This window comes from Cajanus cajan, chromosome 1 (genome assembly GCF_000230855.2).
Source record: "Cajanus cajan strain Asha chromosome 1, NIPB_CcT2T_4, whole genome shotgun sequence".
Lineage (NCBI taxonomy): Eukaryota > Viridiplantae > Streptophyta > Magnoliopsida > Fabales > Fabaceae > Cajanus > Cajanus cajan.
Genome location: NC_138517.1, coordinates 21,899,300 through 21,921,290, shown reverse-complemented (window position 1 = coordinate 21,921,290; position 21,991 = coordinate 21,899,300). Strand labels below are relative to the sequence as shown.

The 21,991-nt window shown below is 31.4% G+C and overlaps 2 protein-coding genes across 4 annotated transcripts; one reads left to right on the top strand and one right to left on the bottom strand.

Annotated features, from left to right (window-relative positions):
• Positions 1-1,606: 1,606 nt before the first annotated feature.
• LOC109815034 (somatic embryogenesis receptor kinase 1) lies at positions 1,607-9,458 on the top strand. Its single transcript, XM_020379615.2, has 11 exons — positions 1,607-2,139; positions 2,828-2,960; positions 3,066-3,137; positions 4,483-4,626; positions 5,812-5,883; positions 5,976-6,047; positions 6,134-6,246; positions 6,797-6,928; positions 7,017-7,358; positions 7,922-8,316; positions 8,862-9,458. The coding sequence occupies exons 1-11, from the start codon at positions 2,055-2,057 to the stop codon at positions 9,174-9,176; spliced, it is 1,875 nt and encodes a 624-aa protein (XP_020235204.1). The 5' UTR covers positions 1,607-2,054; the 3' UTR covers positions 9,177-9,458.
• A 5,580-nt stretch (positions 9,459-15,038) lies between these two features.
• On the bottom strand, positions 15,039-20,856 carry AAK6 (P-loop containing nucleoside triphosphate hydrolases superfamily protein). 3 transcript variants are annotated; one of them, XM_020379616.3, is made up of 4 exons: positions 20,512-20,856; positions 16,690-16,899; positions 15,492-15,637; positions 15,039-15,404 (listed from the first exon to the last, which is right to left on the bottom strand). In XM_020379616.3, exons 2-4 carry the CDS (start codon positions 16,888-16,890, stop codon positions 15,218-15,220), a joined length of 534 nt encoding a protein of 177 aa, XP_020235205.1. In that variant the 5' UTR covers positions 16,891-16,899; positions 20,512-20,856; the 3' UTR covers positions 15,039-15,217. The 3 variants fall into 3 exon arrangements, with proteins under 3 accessions (XP_020235205.1, XP_082932678.1, XP_029130530.1); XM_083076552.1 differs by lacking the exon at positions 20,512-20,856 and adding an exon at positions 17,041-17,150; XM_029274697.2 differs by lacking the exon at positions 20,512-20,856 and adding an exon at positions 17,013-17,149.
• Positions 20,857-21,991: the final 1,135 nt, after the last annotated feature.

Below are 21,991 nucleotides of genomic sequence, written 5' to 3'. Positions count from 1 at the left end.
GTTTTTCACAAGTCAAATATAACATTAAATTAAAAATAATAAATTTTAAGCATGGTCCTTAACAAAAGACACATTTATACTTTTCTTTAAAATAATCAAAATACAAGATTCACACAAAATACATATAATAAATGAATAAAATGTTATTTTAATCTCCAAACAAATATTATTTACTTTTAGTCCCCGAAACTTTTTTACATAAACAAATTTTTTTGACATGACTCAAAATTTTGACAAAAAAAAAATCAAAAACTAAAAGTAAAAATTAATAAAAGTTGAAGAACTTAAATTAGTAAAAATTTTGTTAAAGACTTAAAAACAAAAATTGAGAAAAAACATATTTAATTCTAAAGGTTTAATTACAGTTTTGATCCCTCAAGTATTGTAATTATGCAATTTTGATCTTTAGAGTTTTAATTAAGTAATTTTAGTCCTTAAAGGATTGAAGTTGTGCAATTTTAGTCCTTCAATTTTTAATTGAACAATTTTAGTCCCTCAAATATCATAATTGTGCGATTTTAATCTCTCTTATTAAAAATTTAATAATTTTAAAATTTTAATATATATATATATATATATAATATTTTAAAATTATACAATTATTTACTTATTTAAATTAACGCATATTGTAATTTTTGTTAATGTAACAAATAATATATATTTATTATTACTAAATAAATAAAATTTATATAATATTAATATTTTGATATTACCAATAAATTAATATCAATAATATTTTTAGTATATTTATAGATAAACTAATAATTTGATAAATATAACTTAGTATATATTAATATACTTTTACAAAAATATAAATATATTAGATAAGATATGTATATTTCTAATTAATATACTTATATTTTTGTAAAAGTATAGTAATATATAATAAGCTATATTTATCAAATTATTAGTTTATCTATAAATATATTAACAATATTATTGATATTAATTTATTAGTAATATTATAAAAATAGTAATATATAAATTTTATTTATTTAGTAATAATAAATATATATCATTTGATATATTAATAAAAATTATAATATATGTTAACTTGAATAGGCAAATAATTATATACTTTTAAAATATTATATATATATAAAAATAAATTATTAAATTTTTAATGAGAGATTAAAATCGCACAATTATGATATTTGAAGGACTAAAATTTTTAATTAAAAATTAAAGAACTAAAATTATAAAATTATAATTTTTTAGACTAAAATTACTTAATTAAAATCTTAAAGATTAAAATTGCACAATTATAATATTTAAGAGATTAAAATTACAATTAAGTCAATTCTATATTAAAAAAACATCAGCATAAATTTTCAAACAAAAAAAGCCGTAACATAAAATTATTACTAGGAATAGCATGGATAGTCAAAGAGAAGTCACTGTAATCATGGCATATACGAACAATAATAACATGGTATAGCAATAATAAATAAGAAGATAGAAAAGCATATAAAAAACATAATAACGCATAAAAGGTCGAGACGTGGGACCCACCAAACTCACACGCTCATTGACCCCAAAACGGAGGGGTTTTGCCTCATGTCGCTTTCCGCGATATAGCGCGAAGGCGTTTTGACTGGATTCGGGCAGCGGGCAGCACCGTTCGGGCAGCCTCACTCACAGCACGCCTCACTCAACACACCATAACTCCACTCTCTTATTATTATTACACTCACCACCTTCGAAGATAAATACAGAAAGAGAAAAATAATAAAAAGTGTGTGCTTTTAGAATCACAAGAGAGAAAAAAATTTAAAAAGTTTTTTTTTTTTTTTTACTTAAAAAAAGAAGAACGTGGGAAAATTCGGATAATGTTGTGATTATTGTTTTTTGAGGGTTGTTTTGGAATAGGTTTGTTTGGATGAGATCGGGTTCTGGGTGTGTTGGTGGTGGTTACTTGCATGTGAGATTTTTTGGGGGTTAGGGTTTTGTGGCATTTTGGGTTTTTGAGGAGAATAAGGTTTGGTTTTGTGATGGTGTGTTGGGGGGTGAGGTGTCATTTGGATCTGAGGTTTGTTCTAGTTACTTAGTTTTTGATGGAGAGAGAGTTGTGGGGTTCTGTTTTCATCTGGTGGGTGTTATTAGCTCACCCATTGTGGTTGGTTTCTGCTAACATGGAAGGTTTGTGTTGATATAACTCTTTGCTTTGTGGCTCATTTTTAAAGGAGTTTATGCATGTTAATTCCTTGATTGTGTTTGAGTTGGATCAATGGGTTGAACCTTTCATTGTTTGTGCCGTTTGTGTTCTGTTTTTTCTAGCGGTTGTGGAATGTCAAGTGTTGGAGTGATTTTGATGTGATCATCATTTCTTTTGGGGTACAGAAGATGTTCTGAGGGACATGACATTGCATCTGTTGATTCATAGAGGATTGTTGTTGTCTCATTGGTCTTAATTTCTTATGGGTTTTCTATTTGAGTGTTTGATGACAATGCCTTCCCTCTGGGTACGCCAAGTGCTCAGAAGATGGGTTATGTCCTTATGGTTATAGAATAAATATAAACAGTATTGAATGATTACTCATGGAATAGGAACAGTTTTCATTACGCTTATCTTTTCCCTCAATTGTTTGTACTTGTTTGTCTAGTAGGGGACCCGATCCTAATGTTTTCATTCACATACTGCTGAACTTGTTTTGTTTTATTTTACTGTGTCTGTGAGGGGGGGGGGGAAGCTGAAATGTATTGCTCAAATCCTATCACTATGGTGCTTTCTTATCTGCAGTGTCTAGCAGATTAATTTTTGCAACTTTGCTTCTGAAGTTCATCATTTTTACAGCACCTGATCTCTTGTCCTTGTATTGTGAAACAGGTGACGCCTTACATAGCCTGAGGACAAATTTACAGGATCCTAACAATGTTTTGCAAAGTTGGGACCCTACACTTGTCAATCCATGCACTTGGTTTCATGTAACCTGCAACAATGACAATAGTGTCATAAGAGTGTAAGCTGCATGTCCCTTGATATCATCACATTCATGTTCGTTCTATATTTGTACAGCTTAATTTCATCTTTTTTTGATGTGTTCTTTCCTTTGGTTTAATATCAGTGATCTGGGAAATGCTGCTTTGTCTGGTCAACTTGTTCCGCAGCTTGGCCAACTCAAAAACTTACAGTATTTGTATGTTATACTTTCATCCTTTGATGTTTCAAAGTTTTAGTTTTCCTCTTATAACTTTTTTATGAACTTGGTTAATGGATGACATGTTTTGTTTTCCTTTTTGTTAATATTATATTTGACAGTTTAGTTTTCTATTACAAATTTAAAATAGTATCATCATAGGAAAGGTCTTCCAATAATGTGGAGCAAAACACTACAGGTTATAGATTGTTGTCATTTCATTTGAGTTGCAAAGGAGCTGCATTCTTTTGAAACAATATTTTTTCTGCGTTGTCTTCTTAATGGCCAACATTGGTCCTCAAATCTCTAAGGTTATGGTTATTTACATTATTTATTCTCACTTTTTGAAGTTGTGTTCTTTCTATAACACGCCATTCAGTTTTTACATTGCAGACTTTAGGTGGTAAGGTTGTTATGTAAGAAACAGACTGAATAGGTGCATGTTATTATTGTAATTTAGTTTATTATTCAAAATAATTATAATATTTTCTGTAACTGGTGACTTTAGCTAAGGTATCCAAAGCATGATGAAGCCCATCATATCAGTAACATTAAAGATAATATGAATAACCTTTGTAACTGGCCAATGAAAACCATGGCATGGGGGCAGTGACAAGCAAGCTTTTTATGTGTGATTCTCTCTGGGAACTTTTATTCCTCTTTGTTTTTGTAGCTGTTTGGTTTTTAATTTGGGCATGGTGATGTATTTCTTCATATTTTTATGTTAGGAGGGAAGGGGGAGTTGAGGGTTTGTCTTGACTCTTGAGAATGTTCTAGCCTCTATTTATCTGTACACTGTTGGATATGGATTATTGAGAAGCTATCTAAATTGAAAATGGATTTGGCTAAGGGTGGTTTGACTAGCATTATAATTGTGCATAGGTTCTCTTTGGTTATGCTATCTATTTGAGTTTGAGATTCGGCAGTTGCATTTGACTTGATCAGAAGTTTCTTAAAGAGGTAATCCAAGGCCTCCTGTGTTTTGGGATTGTGTGGATCGTATTCTAAATTTTCTAATATATTTGAAAAGGAATCTTTTGAAGTTAATCCAATAGAGGAATTTCCCATACTTGTATGTTGCATTTGTTTTATTCCTGAAGAAAACAGTGTTTCTCTGAGTTTCTGCATTAAATATTTTTTAAAAGAAATTTTTAACTTTAACTTTAACAGCTGTATGACTCTTATTTATATGATAGGGCCATAGTGGAATACTTATGAAACAAAAGTGGTGATTGCTTAGCAGTCATTGATATAATTTTCATGAAATTTTTTAAGTTTTAGCTAGATGCTAATTTTACAAAATATTAATTTGGATATCTGATATCTTCATATTTTTTCATAATAGGGAGCTTTACAGCAATAACATTAGTGGCCCAATTCCAAATGACCTGGGGAATCTTACTAACTTGGTGAGCTTGGATCTTTATCTAAACCGCTTCAGTGGACCTATCCCAGAGTCATTGGGCAAGTTATCAAAATTGCGTTTCCTGTGAGTATACTTATTGTTGGAATGATTTGTTCTATATATATTCTGTGGAAATTCTTAAGAAATTGTTTTTGTCATGAATTCCATTATTTATCGTCAGTAAACTTGGTTTGCATTATGATTTACAATCAATTCCCATTAGCGTATATGAAAAGGTGAATATGCTTAAGTGCTTTCTTCCTGAGTTAAAAACTTAAAATATTGAAATCGAGATGACAAAACAAATTCTTATGGGTTATGATAGAATTTAATTTTCATACATTGTCAATGTAAAGATATTTGTACTGTCAACTAAATAGAAATCATCTTAAATATGACTTCTAAAGGAATTATTATAAAAGTCAACAATCATCCTATATTAGAGAACAGTCTCGGTACATACTAATTAAGTTCTAAAATAAATTTAAAAATTAGATGAATTACATCCAACTATGGTTTTGGGTTTGCTGCAAATTCTCTGTATCAAAGGGAGCTGTTTACAAACTTGAAATTTTTAAGTCTATTATTTGAGAGTTAAAACCAATCAAAAGAAAATTGTCCTCTACATGCAACATTCCTGACTGAAATCTAACCATTAATACAACCAAAGATTTTATTCTTGGTTCTAAATGCATATTGAAATACTAAGTTTGAATAATTACTCAGAAGGAACTTTCATTCTATTCTTGTCTACCCAAAATTACTCCTTCACTCGTCCCCTGCCCCAAAACATTTGTTTTCTTTTTCTTCATTAATTAAATCATGTTCATTTGGCTCTCGGTATACATACATTTCTTTAATTTGTCATGCATGTTTCTTTGAAAAAATTTAAGTGAACCAAAATGAAAAAGGGAAATATATTTACTTCAGATATAAATACTATTATTTTTTAGTTAATCACCTATACACTGCCAGTGTAAAGTTTTTTTACACTGACAACCAATCATATCTTTTAATAGTGCCATGTCAGTTGCTTATTTAATGAAATTAAAATAAAATAAAATGATTTAAAAGATATGATTGGTTGCTAGTGTAAAAAACTTTACACTGGCAGTGTATGGATGATTAACTCGTTATTTTTTTGTCATAAGTTTATTTCATAAGGTAGAACTGTAAAATCTCAATATGATGTCTTGTGCATGTATTTCTGATATCACTGTAGAATATAAGATCTAATACCATTTTCCTGGTATGTTTGCCTAAGGATAGCCGGCTTAACAACAACAGCTTGACTGGCCCTATTCCCATGCCACTGACTAATATTACTGCTCTCCAAGTGCTGTGAGCCAGTTTACCTCAACTCGTGGCTAATATCTCTTCATGATGTTTGTATGCAAAGCTAATGTTTTCTCAATATTTACTTTAAACTGTAGGGATTTGTCTAACAACCGTCTCTCGGGTGTGGTTCCCGATAATGGCTCCTTCTCATTATTCACTCCTATCAGGTTTTTTGATCATCTTTGAGATATTTGCATGGCTTGCTGTGCTTTTGACTAGCTAATGATTTCTGATTGGACTGCTCTTCTTGCAGTTTTACCAACAATTTGGATCTATGTGGCCCAGTCACTGGGCATCCTTGTCCTGGATCTCCTCCATTTTCTCCCCCTCCCCCTTTTGTCCCACCACCCCCAATCTCACCTCCAGGTAATCTTTATTGCTAATTTGAAGCTTTTAAGTTTAGATAACACTGTTATCTATATATTTGACATAACTTCTATAGCTATTCTTATTTTTTCTCAACCTGGGTTTCAACTTAAAGTTCATGCTATACCTGTGGTGGTGGCTATTTCAATTTTTTATAATGTATGTGATTATATTGACTGGTCATTTCCAACATACTAATTTTTTCTATTTTTTATTGATTGAAATTTAATTATAGGTATTAATATGGTGCTTTTCTCCTTTTCATTTAACATATTAGGGCTCTTACTGTCTCATGCTAGCAAGTTCGTATCAATCTACATAGACTTGTTGTTCATTCTCCATTGCTGCTGTTTATTTTCTTGTTAAGTTTTGAAGATTAAAATCTTTAATGATCCACTTGGAATAAAAAGTCATTGGTCAGTTATCCATTTTAATAGGTTCAATCCCTGTTTTTGCTTCATGTTTACAGTTATATTTTGTTATATATGTTCTTGAACACCTCGTGATAAAAGAAGCACTGATGTTTCAACTTTCCTCTATCTAATTGCAGAAACAAATGGTCCCACTGGTGCAATAGCTGGAGGAGTAGCTGCAGGTGCTGCACTGTTATTTGCTGCTCCTGCAATTGCATTTGCATGGTGGCGTCGAAGGAAACCACAAGAATTTTTCTTTGATGTTCCTGGTGAGCTATCCCATCCAATCCAGTTGAGTACTGTATTTGTTGAATAAATTCATTGGGTGGAATTTGACTTACTTGCGTCTAATTGCAGCTGAAGAGGATCCTGAGGTACACCTTGGACAGCTTAAGAGGTTCTCACTACGAGAACTGCAAGTTGCAACAGATACTTTCAGCAATAAGAACATTCTTGGAAGGGGAGGATTTGGTAAGGTGTATAAAGGACGCTTGGCAGATGGCTCACTGGTTGCCGTGAAAAGATTGAAAGAGGAGCGGACGCCTGGTGGGGAGCTTCAGTTTCAGACTGAAGTAGAGATGATCAGTATGGCTGTGCATCGCAATCTCCTCCGTTTACGTGGATTCTGTATGACGCCAACTGAAAGGCTACTTGTATATCCTTACATGGCTAATGGAAGTGTTGCCTCATGCTTAAGAGGTAGGGATTTTCCTATTTTCTCCTCTAGTCCATGGAGGCCATTAGGCCTATAAGCAAGAAAATAGAATCTGCCATATGTTAAAGGCCCTTACTCTGGTTTTTTGCTATGTAGTGACTTAGGTCTTTAGGGGATGGCTTGGCATATGAGTTACATATGACCTCAGTTTGGCTTTCTAATTTTTCAACTGTTGTGCACTAGGAGTTTTTCAACTCCTTTCTTGATCCCCCATCATTACCGGTTAATATTCCTCTCAACTTTCAACTTCTACCTCTGCTTGCCACTAGGTATTAAAGTAGACAGTTTTAAGGTGCTCCAGTTCTGGCATTTTGAAAGAATTCTAATGAAAATGATAAATTATAGTTTATATTTGTACACCTGTGGTTTGGTCAAAGTTTACTTGTCATCTGTGGTAAAAAAGAGACTTCTAGTTATAAAATCCTAAGTTATATCTTTAGAATGATGTTTATCAAAGTCAGGAATATGGTAAAATTAGTCAAGAAGCACTCTTAACTTTAACTCTTCTTTCACAATGTGTCGTGATCTTGTATTTGCATTATTGTAGAGCGTCCGGCACATCAACAACCCCTCGATTGGCCAACAAGGAAACGTATAGCATTGGGATCAGCAAGGGGTCTTTCATACTTGCATGATCATTGTGACCCAAAGATTATTCATCGTGATGTAAAAGCTGCAAACATACTATTGGACGAGGAGTTTGAAGCTGTTGTTGGGGACTTTGGGTTGGCTAAACTGATGGACTACAAGGACACCCATGTTACAACAGCTGTACGGGGCACCATTGGGCACATAGCACCAGAATACCTATCCACTGGTAAATCTTCAGAGAAAACTGATGTCTTTGGGTATGGTATAATGCTTCTGGAGCTGATCACTGGACAAAGGGCTTTTGACTTGGCACGTCTTGCAAATGATGATGATGTTATGTTGCTGGATTGGGTATGTTGCCTTTAAAGCATATATTTGTGTTAAGTATTTGAATTTAATGTAACCCCCAAGTAATATTTTTCCTTCTTTTAATACTACCCACACTGATGATTTTGAAGAGTAATTATGCCCCTAGATGGTAAAGGGAATGAGGAACATATTTCATATTTGCCTTTTCTTGCCACCATTGTACTAATTTTGATTTTCTTATTGTGTTTCGAAATACTAGCACTTATTTTGTTGAAAGGAATATGTATGACATCAAATGTAACCTGCTGGATCTTACTGGAGAAATAGCTGATTACACTTTCATTTAGGGAAGAAAAATTACGCTGTGCCTCTAATTGGAAAGGATTAGCATGATGTTGAACATTGACATGTATTCATTTGAAGTATCATTCATGATCTTCTATGAGACAATCACATGTTTATACTCCATGTTACTTGTAATAAACTTCATAGTTGAGATCTGATTGCTTGTATTGATGGATGCATTATTTTCTTTCTTGAAATAGTACTGCCATGTCCAAATCTGACACAGCTGAGTATGTTCTTAGGTAAAATCACTTCTGAAAGAAAAGAAGCTAGAAATGCTGGTTGATCCTGATCTCCAAAGCAATTACATAGATGCTGAGGTAGAACAGTTAATCCAGGTTGCACTGCTTTGTACACAAGGTTCCCCTATGGACCGGCCTAAGATGTCAGAAGTGGTGCGAATGCTCGAAGGTGACGGCTTGGCAGAAAGATGGGACGAGTGGCAAAAGGTGGAAGTTCTCCGGCAGGAAGTGGAGCTTGCCCCGCATCCGAATTCCGATTGGATTGTTGACTCAACTGAAAATCTACATGCAGTTGAGTTATCTGGTCCAAGGTAACTTTGGCACAATAGCAAGTATAAGGGGTAAAATAGAATTATTTATGACATTTTTTTAACTATAAAAGTTTTCTTTCACTTTGTCCTTTCCTGATTACAAGTCATGTCCACTGCATTGTATTCATTTACATTTGTGCATACGGATTGCTTTCTTGAGTTACAATGTGTATCATCTGCTGTAGTTTGTTGAAGTGAAATTTTACTTAGATGAAACAATTGCAGCTCAACTCTGTACACCATCTTCATACGTTTTCTAATCTGTGATTTATTTGATCATGTTACATTTGACTTTCTTTCTATTTTTATCTTGATTTCTTGTTCTAAAACGTCAATTCCTTCATTATGGCTCTTCATCATCCTTGATTCATTGTGTATACTTGATTTTCAGCATATCCTTTTTCCTATTTTTCTTTTTACTTGCTTAATTTTCTATTCTACTGTTAGTTTTTATTTTTTATTTATATATATATATATATATATATATATATTTTTTTTTTTTAATAGTTCTCAATACCAATCTTCTGAGCCGAATTTTTGTGCTGGCGCTTGTCCAATTTTTTTTACATTGTGTCCATGTGCCATCATTCCCTTTAACAATAAGAGTGTTATAGAAGAAAGCATGTTTAACACATTTTTATATATTGTAAAGGAGTGTTAACACATTTTTATTATCAATTAAAATTTATTGTAAATTATAAAATTTTGTGAGACACATTAAATAAGAAATAAGATCCACAATTTTGTATTTCCAATAGATTTGGACTAAAGTATGTTTAAAAAAGGTATTAGTGTTTTGCTAGTATTTTTTTTTTTTTGTATATTTACTCATGTTTATAGCACAACTAAATAAACAACGATCTTGAATAATTTTGTTAGCATTATTTTTTTGTATTTTATTTGATTTCTAGGTTTAATAACTATTTTTATTAAGAGGAGGGTTCAAACAACATTGATGTAATTTTTATTAAGTATTACACTGTTTAACAATTTTATATTAAATATGAATTTTGTAAATTCAATTGCTTGATTGAAAGTTTATATCACTTTATATGTTTATCTTAAATTTTGTTAAAATTGAACAACTTGAAGGTAATCAAAGTGTTTATATTTTATTATATTTTAAAATATATATATTACGTCAGTTTTGTTTTATAAGAATGAAGTATCAAATCATCTTGGATTAATATAATTTTTTTTATATATGATCTAAGAGTAAAGAAATTTTATTCTAATAGTTGGATTTATAAAATTCACATTTAATATAAAATTATTGAGTGTTGTAATATTTAATAAAAATTATATCGAAATATCGTTTAAATCTCTCTTTAATTAATTATATTATATTAGTTTGAATTTAATCAGAATTAGATTTTGACTTGTAAGGTAAAAACTCATTAAGCGATTAATTTGGAATTATTTCTTTGTTGTAATGAATATATATATATATATATATAATAAATTTAAAAGTATGTTTATTATTATTAATTTTAATTAAATATTTCTATTATCAATTACTAAAGAATAAAATTGTGTAAAAAAATTATATTCAACTGGTTTTATGAATTATATGTTCCTATTATCAATTAAAATTTAGTTAAGTTTGTTGGAAAATAACTGTTTTTCTAGGTGAGTAATTTATAAATTCATTTGATGGTTGTCAAATTTATAAAATACAGTTAACTAATTTTGAAAGATTAAAATTTTAAAAAAATTAATGTACCTCAGAATTTATACAAGTCTTCGAACCAAAAAGAATTTTATAGTTTTCTCTAATTGCATATTAACTCCTTGTTACTAAGCATTTGAATGCCCTTTTGCATCAATTTATTTGCATAAAAATTCATATAAAGTGAGTAAAGTAATCATTTCACATTATATATATATATATATATATATATATATATATATATATTTTAACAATTTAACCATTAGATTTAAAATAATTAATGTATAGATTAAATCTGTAAAATTTTTAAAAGTTTGAAAACCATTTGATATTTCGTTTCATTAATTCAGATTGACGAATAATAAAAATATTTTATATGTTAATTTGAATTAAATAAATGAAGTATCAAATGGTTTTCATTTTTTTTAAAAAAATTTATAAACTTGATCTATACATTAAGAATTTTTAATTTAATGATTGAATCGTTAAAATTTGATGTAAAATATAACTTATTGAATATAGTTAATCTAGATACACTTATTCTTAAAGTAAATGGATTATTGTTCTCTATATATATATTAAAAATTATCTTTTATGCATAAATGATAATTGGATAATCACTTATGATTAGGGTAAGATGGATTTAAATATAACAAAAATAACGTTACAAATTACCAATTCTTTAGTCGGATTGTGAGTTTTGGTTTCCTATGTTCAATTTATTTTTTTACATTTATTTTGTATGTATCTTAATTAGTGTATATTGATTTTTTTGAAATCACATTAAAATTTTAGTTATGTATGAAGTAACGTGACTATTTATTTTCTAAAGAAAGCATATTCCAATTTTTTTATTTAAAGAATTTAAATTTAAAATAGTAACATTTTGTTAACATATGCATTATATTTTTTAATTGATAAAGAAATAAAAATATGTGGACTTTATTACTTTAAATAATGGGATGTATAACTTTAAAATGAAAATGGAGAAGGAAAGCCTTTCCCATCATATGCAATTTAAATATGTGGTAATCACTCTTTTAAAGAAGAAAAAAATTTGAATTCAAACGTGTAATGTTTTGGGTCTCTTGAAAATTGAAATTAAGATGTTTTCCACTTAATTATAACACCTCACATTTTATAGTATTTACTTAAATCAATGGAAAATAATAATATTATTATTTAATAAAAGTATTAATCCTAAAAGCAACAAAAAGAACACTTCACCTTAACATTTGAATGAAAGATGCAAGACATGAGTTTCGAACATTTAAAGAAAATTCAAAAGAAACTAATAAAATATGATTTGATTAAAAAAGAGAATATGTAATGATGGAAATCTCAAGGAAAGACTTGATTGATATAGTTTCTCCTTCAAGCTTCTTTCTATATTTTTGATTTCTTGACACTTTTAAAGTTTCAATGAATTTTCCAATGTAGTTGAAGAACTTACTTAAAAAACTCAAACAAGCTTCTTCAAGCTCAACCTCTTACAACAAAGGTTACAAGAGATTATCAGGTTGTTTCGTCTCTTCTAGACGTGTTGCAACCTATAATGAAAGTTTAAAATAATCTAGATAGAATTCACAGGAAGTGTTTCTTTATATGCATGTGTATATATCTGTATTTGTTTGAATGCTTGATCCTTATATAATGACTTTAGAGAAGAAAATCGTTGCAGCAATTTTGAGTTGAACTCATAAGTTGTTTCGTCTATCTTCACTATTGATCTTAGAGGAAAGAGATTATCGTTGCTTTATTTAATGCGAACATTAATAAATGTTTTTCAATAAAATGTGTATTTCTTATCTGATCTAGGAAACTACTTATCATCATTTATTTCTAAAATGGATAAAGCAAAAGTAATGTCAGCATAAAGTAGTTCTTGTAGAACCTTTTTCTGCTTTTTTCATGATATCCAGGATTTTTGCCTTTTGATTTTAGTAGATAATTTGACTTTTCCTTCTTTAATAGATTTTGAGAGTTACCTCCTTTTTAAATGATTCCAACAAAATTTGAAAGCTAACATCTAGAGCTACAACTTTTATGAATATTTTAAAACATAATTATGCTATTAAAGTATACTCTAAAAGCTTACAATATATGTAACTTATATTTCGCACACAGAACATGAAATTCATCTTTTAACTCACATAACTCGGTTATTCCTTTGCATTTTTGTGCGATTTTTAAGTCTAAACTATAGTCAAAATGTCTACTTGCTAACCCAGTAATTGAAATTCATTTTTTTAATCACATAGAGAAATCACATAATTACCAAGTTATATCCATAACAAAAATTTCAGAACAAGGCACAACTTAGATTTAAACTCTCTTCTCCCAATCTAGTTGGAAAAAAACATAGATTAAAGCCTAATGCTACTCTATTATACCATCAATTATTCAAATCCAACCTCAATTTCATATATTCATGCAATTAACATCAATATTTTTTAGGTGACATCAATTGTCTCGTGGCGGAGGCTTAGGTAGTTCAAGTCACAAGCGACACAGGATGTTTGAGCTACTACGATTAAGTAGAAAAAATTGCACCCTAACTAACAGCTATAACTTTTAGCTTAGTGGTAAGCTCTTGATCCAATAATTGATATTAGAGTCATGGTCATGTGTTTGATTCTTAGTGGGAGCAATTCTTGAGGAGGAGATTGTTTGCCAAGTGACATCAATTGGTATAAACACTCAAAAATTCCCAAATAATTCAAATTACACAAAATTATGTGTGTGTATATATATATATATATATATATATATATATATATATATATATATATATATATATATATATATATATATATATCATCAATTAGAGTAATGAAGAATCCTATAGAAGACAAAACTTCTCATACAATCATCAAAAATGGATTCCCTTAGGTTCCCACACTAGCAATTAATGATCCACAAGATTAGTTTAATACACAAAATTAAACATAAATATCATCAATTAGAATAATAAAGAATCATATAGAAGTATACAACAAAAAAGAGATTCGGGATCAGTCTCACTACTCAACAATTATCCTACGTCTAGGGCGAGAAAAGAAATTGATGTAATCCTTTTTTTTTAAAAACAAAAAAAAAAACTTAACCCCATCTTAAACCAATTAGTTATAAGATTTAATCATGATTCTTTTTTTTTTCTTCCCTCAATAATAATATAAAATTAATAAAATCATATACTATATAAAATAAACATATTTCTCCTAGCCCAATTATAAATAAAAATACATAATAAGAACACATTTTTCTATAAATATTTATTAAACAAAATATTAAAAAAATAAATATTTCTCCAATAAATATTATACAACAATATCGCAACATTTATTAAAAACACTCATAATTATTTAAAATCCTCTAAATATTTTATAAAATCTCTTTAATTAATAAAAAATATATTTTGTTTTTAATAAGCTTAGAAAACTTGAGATGTTAAAGGTATTGTTGACTATCTTATTTCCATAAATGGGATATCAAAATTTTAAAAGAGGGTTAGTATGACACTTGCAAAATGTAATGAGATCTTACGACGAAACGGAGGCAATGAACATCCAATGTAGTATAGTGTAGTGAACCTGGCTGTAGCAAAATCACTATGCAAAAGATTAGAATCATGACTCATATATATTTGATATATTATATAGTTGTTGTGTTGGGGTCCTTTTCTTGTGTAATCTTTAGCTAAATGCAAATATGATACAGATATGGTTAAGGTTTGTAAAATAACTTAAGTAATATTCATCTCATATAGTAACTATTGCTCTTCACAGGTTGAGATAGGTTCAACTAATTTAAGACTTGACGTTTTCAATCATCTTTATTTAAGTGCAAATTTGGTCTTACAAGTCTCGAACAAATACTTTGCTTGTTGCTTTGTTGAAGGGTAAACTCCTTATGTGATTTCGTGCTAGGTTCAATTCAACAAAACAAAACCCTCCATAAAACTAGACACGGTTTGCTACATAATATTTTTAGTAAAATACATGTGCGTCTCTTAATGTAGTAAGTCACCAAGTTTTGATAATAAAAACAAGTCCCTGTCTTTTACCATAGGAATAGCATTTTACATCACCTGGATTTGTATTTCATCTCATTTAATCAAATCTCACTCAACAACTATTTGAAACTCAGTATAACAAAACTCAGTAAAGGGTTAAATGCTTTTGAATGCAAAAAGAATAAAAGTTAAATGCCCTTTTAAATGACATATTTAAAACTCATAACATAAATATCCCAAAGTACAAGCCACATGGTCCAAACCAAAATTTGTCTTTAGAGTTTAGCTGTTGATCTTAGAAACACTTTCATCATTCTCTTAGAATATGGTATATACAAAATACCCTATTTTTTTGTCAAGATTATGAGGGTAAAGGCCAATTTCTGACCCAATCTGTCAGAGTTGCAATGTTTCTACTAATGTCATCAATATTATCACTCTTCATTGCAATTACTTTGTCCTCCGAGTAACTTTCTTTAGCCTCCTCAAGCAGAACTTGGAAAATTTCACATTCAATATTGTTCGAAAGCTTTGAATCATTGTACCCTCTGCCACATATTTTGGGTAAGTTAATCTGAAACCAATAATAGAGTAGCAAAATCAACGTTCAATTACAGAAAATCGTGCTTCCATACCTTCTACTCAAACGGTCATATAAAATGGTGTTATCAGTTTGAAGTACAACCACACAATCAAACCATCGCTCAGGAAAGAAATCACAGCCATGGTAGTCCACAATGTTTCCCCCCTCTTCCATAACATTCTCAAGTTCATCGCAGACCTACAGAAACCACGCAAATTATACTCTTAAAACCTATATATCAGGCTACATACACAAGATGACAAGAAATGCGTCAACGAGGGGGAATAATATCATAATTGTTTCATATAATCCAAAACATCAACCAGATGCAGGAAGCAGTTCAATATCAAACTAAACTACTTGACACATAATTGAACAAGTAGGTTTCTAATACTAAATTAAAAAGGGGATTCCATTTACTTGTGGCAATGGACTGAACGAAGAGGCCCAAAGAAATTACAACTACGCTCATAAGGAAAATTCAGAGGAATTAGTTTTAGTGCTTTTATCGCAGTTGTACCACTAGAAATTAAACATTTGTATGGACTATGATAATAATTTCAAGAGTTGATATCAAGATGAATAAAGGAGGGGAATGGGTAAAGACAGATGCAAAAGGATTAGATATTAGAAAACCAAGAATACATGGCAATTCTGGCAAGGGTCTGTAAAGTGTATGACCAGAAACAATCCTACTTCAGTAAGTTACTGTCACCAAAGTGTTACTAGAAATTGATCCAGGAAGATTGTAACATTAAGTAGCATGCACCTTTACTACCAATGAAAGGAACCGTGACGTAGTCTCCAATTTTACGCTCAATATTAAGTAGCATGCACTTTTACTCCAAAAGAAAGGAACTATGACATAGTCTCCAATTCTACGCTCAATATATTTACCACCTCAAATTTGACAAGGATCATCATTGTTTAGTTAAAGATTAGAATCTTCATCTACTACTACTACTACATACTTCAAAAAAAATGAACTTCAAAGACCTTCATCAAAATCCATATGTTGCACAACAAAAGGATTTGGCTATTCTAAAATGAGATTTGTAAAATAAGGAAGTAAAGGTGTATCTACCATTCATTTGAAATTTAGAATTAAATTACCTTATAAAATTAACACACTTTAAATAATCAGTATATATAATATTAGATTCTTACTTACTCACCTTAAGATGAGCCAAATCCCAACTAAAAGCATAAAAGAATGATAATGATCTTAAATATACGAACTGGTAGCTTACCAAGTCTTCATTAATAACATAACAATCAAGCTCATCATCCCAGCCATCATGCAAGTTCTTTTCTTTGACTAATTCTCCAACATTGATGTGGCGGAGCTGGGTTGCTTCTGCTAGAGCAGTGCACACAGTTGTCTTCCCAGTCCCTGGCGTCCCAGTCACCAGAATGTTTGGCTTCCCCCTCTTGCCATTTTCGTGCACCATGACCGAAACCTGCAGTAACAAGCACACACTTTCACATGGAAATTGTTGTCTATATAAAGATGACATGGGACTTCTAATAAATGAAAAAATAAAAAATAAAACAAATTTTTAGGTTCTAGTACCATTGGAAAAGTGAAACTACACTATTACCGGAGAAGAAGCAGATCGTCTGAGAAAGAGGGGGAGAAGGGAAAATTGCGGCTTAGAGCAAAAGATAAAATGCTTCACTCATTGGGTCAAGAAACAAGACCTATATAATTCGAATGAAAGGACAAAAAAAAACCCTAAACCCCTCATTTAACGAGGGTATTTTCGGTTTTTTATTTTGTAAACAGTTCCAGATCATGAGGGCCCCAAGTGTGCCCTTTGACATAATCAAATATGTGATTCTGCAAGGGAAAATCATTCTGAGGTTGATAATCACCACATTTGATGCTTCATTGTTTTTCTAAGGTGTTAGAAACATGCTGAGAAGATCAAATATTTCTTACTCACACAGTGCATTCTTTTGAGAAGAAGTGTGAAAGTTGATCAAATCTTTCAAGATAGATGATTCAAAATTTTGTTAACTATGATATTCTTTCTTCCCATACTTTTACAAGCTACATCCCACTCTCTAGGCACCACAGATTCAGTCTAATGTGAGAATCAATGCACAGTAAAAATTGCAATTGTGTCTTTTGTTTCAATCAGATCTTATTTCTGACACAACTTGTTGCTGAAGATTGCAAGAGTCACAATGAGTCTGGCATGTCTTGAGTGCCTTAGTGTGGATAGTCCCTCACCATCACACTCTTCCAGGAGTTACTCTGTCTCAAGTTAAAAAAAAATCGAAACCTGAAATTTCCAAAATCGTCTTCGATATCGTAAATGTCACAGCAATCCTCGATATTTAGTATCTGGGTTTTATTTTTCTGTGATTAGGGTTTGGTTCTGATCGAAACCCGCACCATGGCCATGTTTGATTCCTTCTTCACAAGGGTTTCAACTTTTAAGGCTTTCAGGTGGTACTGTTTATTTATTTATTTGATTTTGTATATAATCTGGGGTTTTATTATTTATTTTCTTGCAATTGTATATTTTGTATACTTTGAAAATGAATTTAATAGCTGAACTTCAGCGCTCCCCCTCAAGGAGTTATGTACTGTGCATCAATTAGTCTTGTTGAACTATTACAGATAGTTTATCCTGAATTATTTCTTATCTTTATTTACTCAGTAATTGGGTTTTTTTTCTACTTATGGTTTAATTGTTCATACATGAATTCTGAGGGCTGTATTTCAGTTTGATCTAAAGGATTATGTTTATTGCAATAGGTCATCTGGACAAGTGTTCTATTTTGGTGTTTCTTTTTTTAATTATTGTTGTTGTTAGTTCTTTGACATTTCATTTATCTATAAGTAACTTGTACTGCTGAAACTGACAATTCCCCGTATAGAGCTGCTAAGAAACAGAAAAGAGATTCAGCTGAAGAATATGCGGCGTGATATTGCCAAGCTACTTCAGACTGGCCAAGAAGCCACGGCTCGAATTAGGTTAAAACTGATTTGCATATGATGTTTAATCTTGAATTTTTTTTTCTGTTTGAGAATTTTAAGCCAATGGTTCTGGACAGCAAGAAAATCATTTCGGTACTTTTTTCTTTGGTAGTTATGTTCTTCATGTGGTCTTCTGTGCAGGTAGAGCATATTATCATAGAGGAGAACATGATGGCTGCTTAAGAAATCATTGAACTCTTTTGTGAACTTATTGCTGTCAGCCTATGAAGGCCATATACTTAGTACGACATGGGTAAGATACAATATGGATATCGAGATATGACAGTTTTTTGAAATTTAGGATATGATACGTCTTGGATACGTTACTAAAAAATTATAGGAAAATTTATGTAGAAGTAGAATATTGGTAAAGAAATACACACTATCATTTCTCATTAATTCATAATCATGATGATTACAATTCACAAAAAAAAATATTTGAGATCATAACAAAAAAACATATAAAATATAGTTTCTGCTCATACCATAACCAACTTTAGTTCACTATATCAATAAAAGCATCTTTGATAGAACTTAAAACAAATATGAGCTCTATACAATAGCCTAGGACTCAAACATCATTACTAAATTATTGTCTAATGCTATTTGTATCACTCTCCTCTCCCCTTTACCATCATTTAGAAGCATAGCTTCTAAGTCTGATTTCTCCAGAGACAATAGTGTCAGTTTAAAAAGTCTAGCACCATTAACAAGTGGATGATATATCTCTAATAATGTGCCACAACCATGCCTTTCCTTTTTATACCCTTCATCATAGACAAAAGTTGAAGGTACAAATACACATAAACCATCTATTCTACCCATTTTGGATCTATTTAGTTTTTCTTAAAGAATGAATAGAGGAGTGTGTACTCTAACTCCTCTCAAGCATAAGAAAGAATATGGTTGCAGAAGAAGCTTAAGGCAAGCTTTTTGGATACTTCTCAAATATGTATCCAAGAAGTATCCTAGAAAAAAAAGTTAAAAAAAAAAATAAATGAAAAAATAGTGGATATTTTTGGGATACATATCCAGAAGTATCTAAGGAGTATCAATATTTGGCACAGGTTTGACATTGATACTTTTCCATTTTTGAAGTATCCAGGCTTCATAGCTGTCAGCCTTCCAATAATTGAATCTCAAAGGTAGTCTAGAGATGAAACTAAAGTCTGGTTGACTAGCTTATTCAGTCTGAATTTGTGTGATATGCTAATGTGACTCTTGCATTCAACCTAGTCATTTCTAAAACTTGTTTTGGTGAAAGTGTAGTTATGTTTTTCAACTAAATTTCACAAAAATGTTACCAAGTTCTACAGATATGAGTAACTAGTAACGAGAGAGGATTAAATTGTTTTGTAGGCAGGACCTACATTAAACAATGTAAAAGCCACATTGTTTGAGGCAGTGGCTGGTAGTAAGCTAAGAAGTGATGAGGAATATTCCCAGAACATCTTTCAATCTCTCTGAATTCTATTTCATTATCATTCATTGCACAAATTCTTATTTCCTCTGTCATGAGAGCTTGACTCTTGAATCTTGATGTGGTTAAATATTATTCAAATGATCAAGTAATTTTTGGCTGTGTTATGAACATTGAATTGTGCAAGGTGCAATAAAATTAAAATGTTATAGGATAAGAGACTTATAGGATAAGAGAATAAAATGAATTCAGGAAGGAAATTGAATCAAACTTCTTGCATAAAATTAATTTATACACCTCAAATTTTTCAGAAGCTCTCTCACCTAACTCTTTGCACCTATAAAATTATAAGGGCTTTATTGTAAGTTAGAAATCAAATACTTGTTAAATATAAAAGCTCTCATAAGCTAGAAGCAAGGTTATCATTAAGGTTATATGACGGATGGCGGCAAAGACCTTTAAATGCCATATTGCCATGGCGGATGCCATAGTGGTCTATGACGAACATCACGTCAGACAAAAAATTATATATATATATATATATATAATATGATGAAAAACAGAAAAATAACAAACACATATTAAAACCAACAATATAACAATCTAAAATTCATGGCATTCATAATCTAGTGATAGTCATATAAAGAAACATAAATTCCTAACCAACAAAAAGATTAAATGGCAGCGGTGATGGCAGAACTCAAAGGAGGAGGCCTGCGGAGTGAGAATCTATCACACGCGGAGGAAGAACCAGGAGGAAGAAAGTCTCGTCGGAGGTAGCGGTGGCGCACTCAGAGGTGACGGCGCGCGCGGAGGTTAGGGTGGCGCGACAGTGGTGCACGCGGAGGGGGAGAAGAAAGTCACGCCGTACGTGATGGTGGCGGCCGCATCGGAGGCGACGGTGGCAGCTGTGTCGGAGGCGATGGTGGCAGGCGGAGGCGACGGTGGCAAGGGGGTCTTGTCGGTGCAGCCGCGGGTTGCACTGAAGAGAGGTTAATATGTATTAGGGTTTCTGCAACCCTACTTTATGTGTTGGGTGCCCAATCCGGGAAAGAAATCCGGGCCCAAACCGGAAAATAAAAAAAAAAATGGCCCAAACCGAAAAAAACAAAAAAAATTGGCTGCGTCATTCATGCCATGGACCGCCATTCCTAAACCGCCATAACGACCGTAACGGCCGCTATCTTCGAAATGGCGGATCCGCCATACACAGCCTAAACGGCAATAACGGATCGCGGCCGCCGCCATACCGTTGTGGCGTCGCCATAACAGCTATTTAACAACACTGGGTAGAAGCTAATCCAAATTGGATCTTAGTTAGTGGCAATATGATTAAATGGATAAATGCTTGGGGTATAATTTTGTGACTTCAGTATTACAGTGCCTATGACACTCAAATGAAAAATCTACTGAAAATTATGAGTCATGCTCTTTGGTATTTGGGCTGTGAAGTGCCAACAAAACAATAAGTAATTTTAGCAGAAATGAGAATACAAAGGTGATTGAGTGGATCAGTGAAAATACAAGAAAATGATAAAATTACAAATTATTAATATTTAAGAAATTCAGAGTAGCCCTCAATGAGAAAACAATGGAAATTTTTTTAAGGTGGTCTGGTCATGTCAGAAGAAGACCAACAGAAAGTCAGAAAAATGGATTGAATTTGAAAATAATGAGGTAGAGGAAGACCTAAGACAACAATACATTTAACCATTAGAAAAAGCTTGCTCTGATGGTTTTTTACTTAAAATTTGCTTGTTGATAAAGTCCAATGGTTTCAACAGATCCATGTAGCAACCTCAACTACTGGATAAGGCTTTAATGACTTATATGCAACCTCAGCAACTGTACAAGGCTTTAATGACTTATAAGCAACCACAACAAATATTACTGCCTTAGGTTTGTACCATATTGAGGCGTTTTTTATATAATTTATAAACTTGCACCACCCCAATTATCATGATCATTAGTTGTGTGAACACCACTGCTGTTGTTAACACCTAATCATCAAATATTGGCTCCACGTAGTTCTACAAGTGATGAGAGTTTTTTACGGTCGCAATTGTTGTGTATGAGTGACCATAAACCTCATCACTCTTTCAATCACCCTTCACTTGTTAACGGTCAATTATGCAGTTTTTTC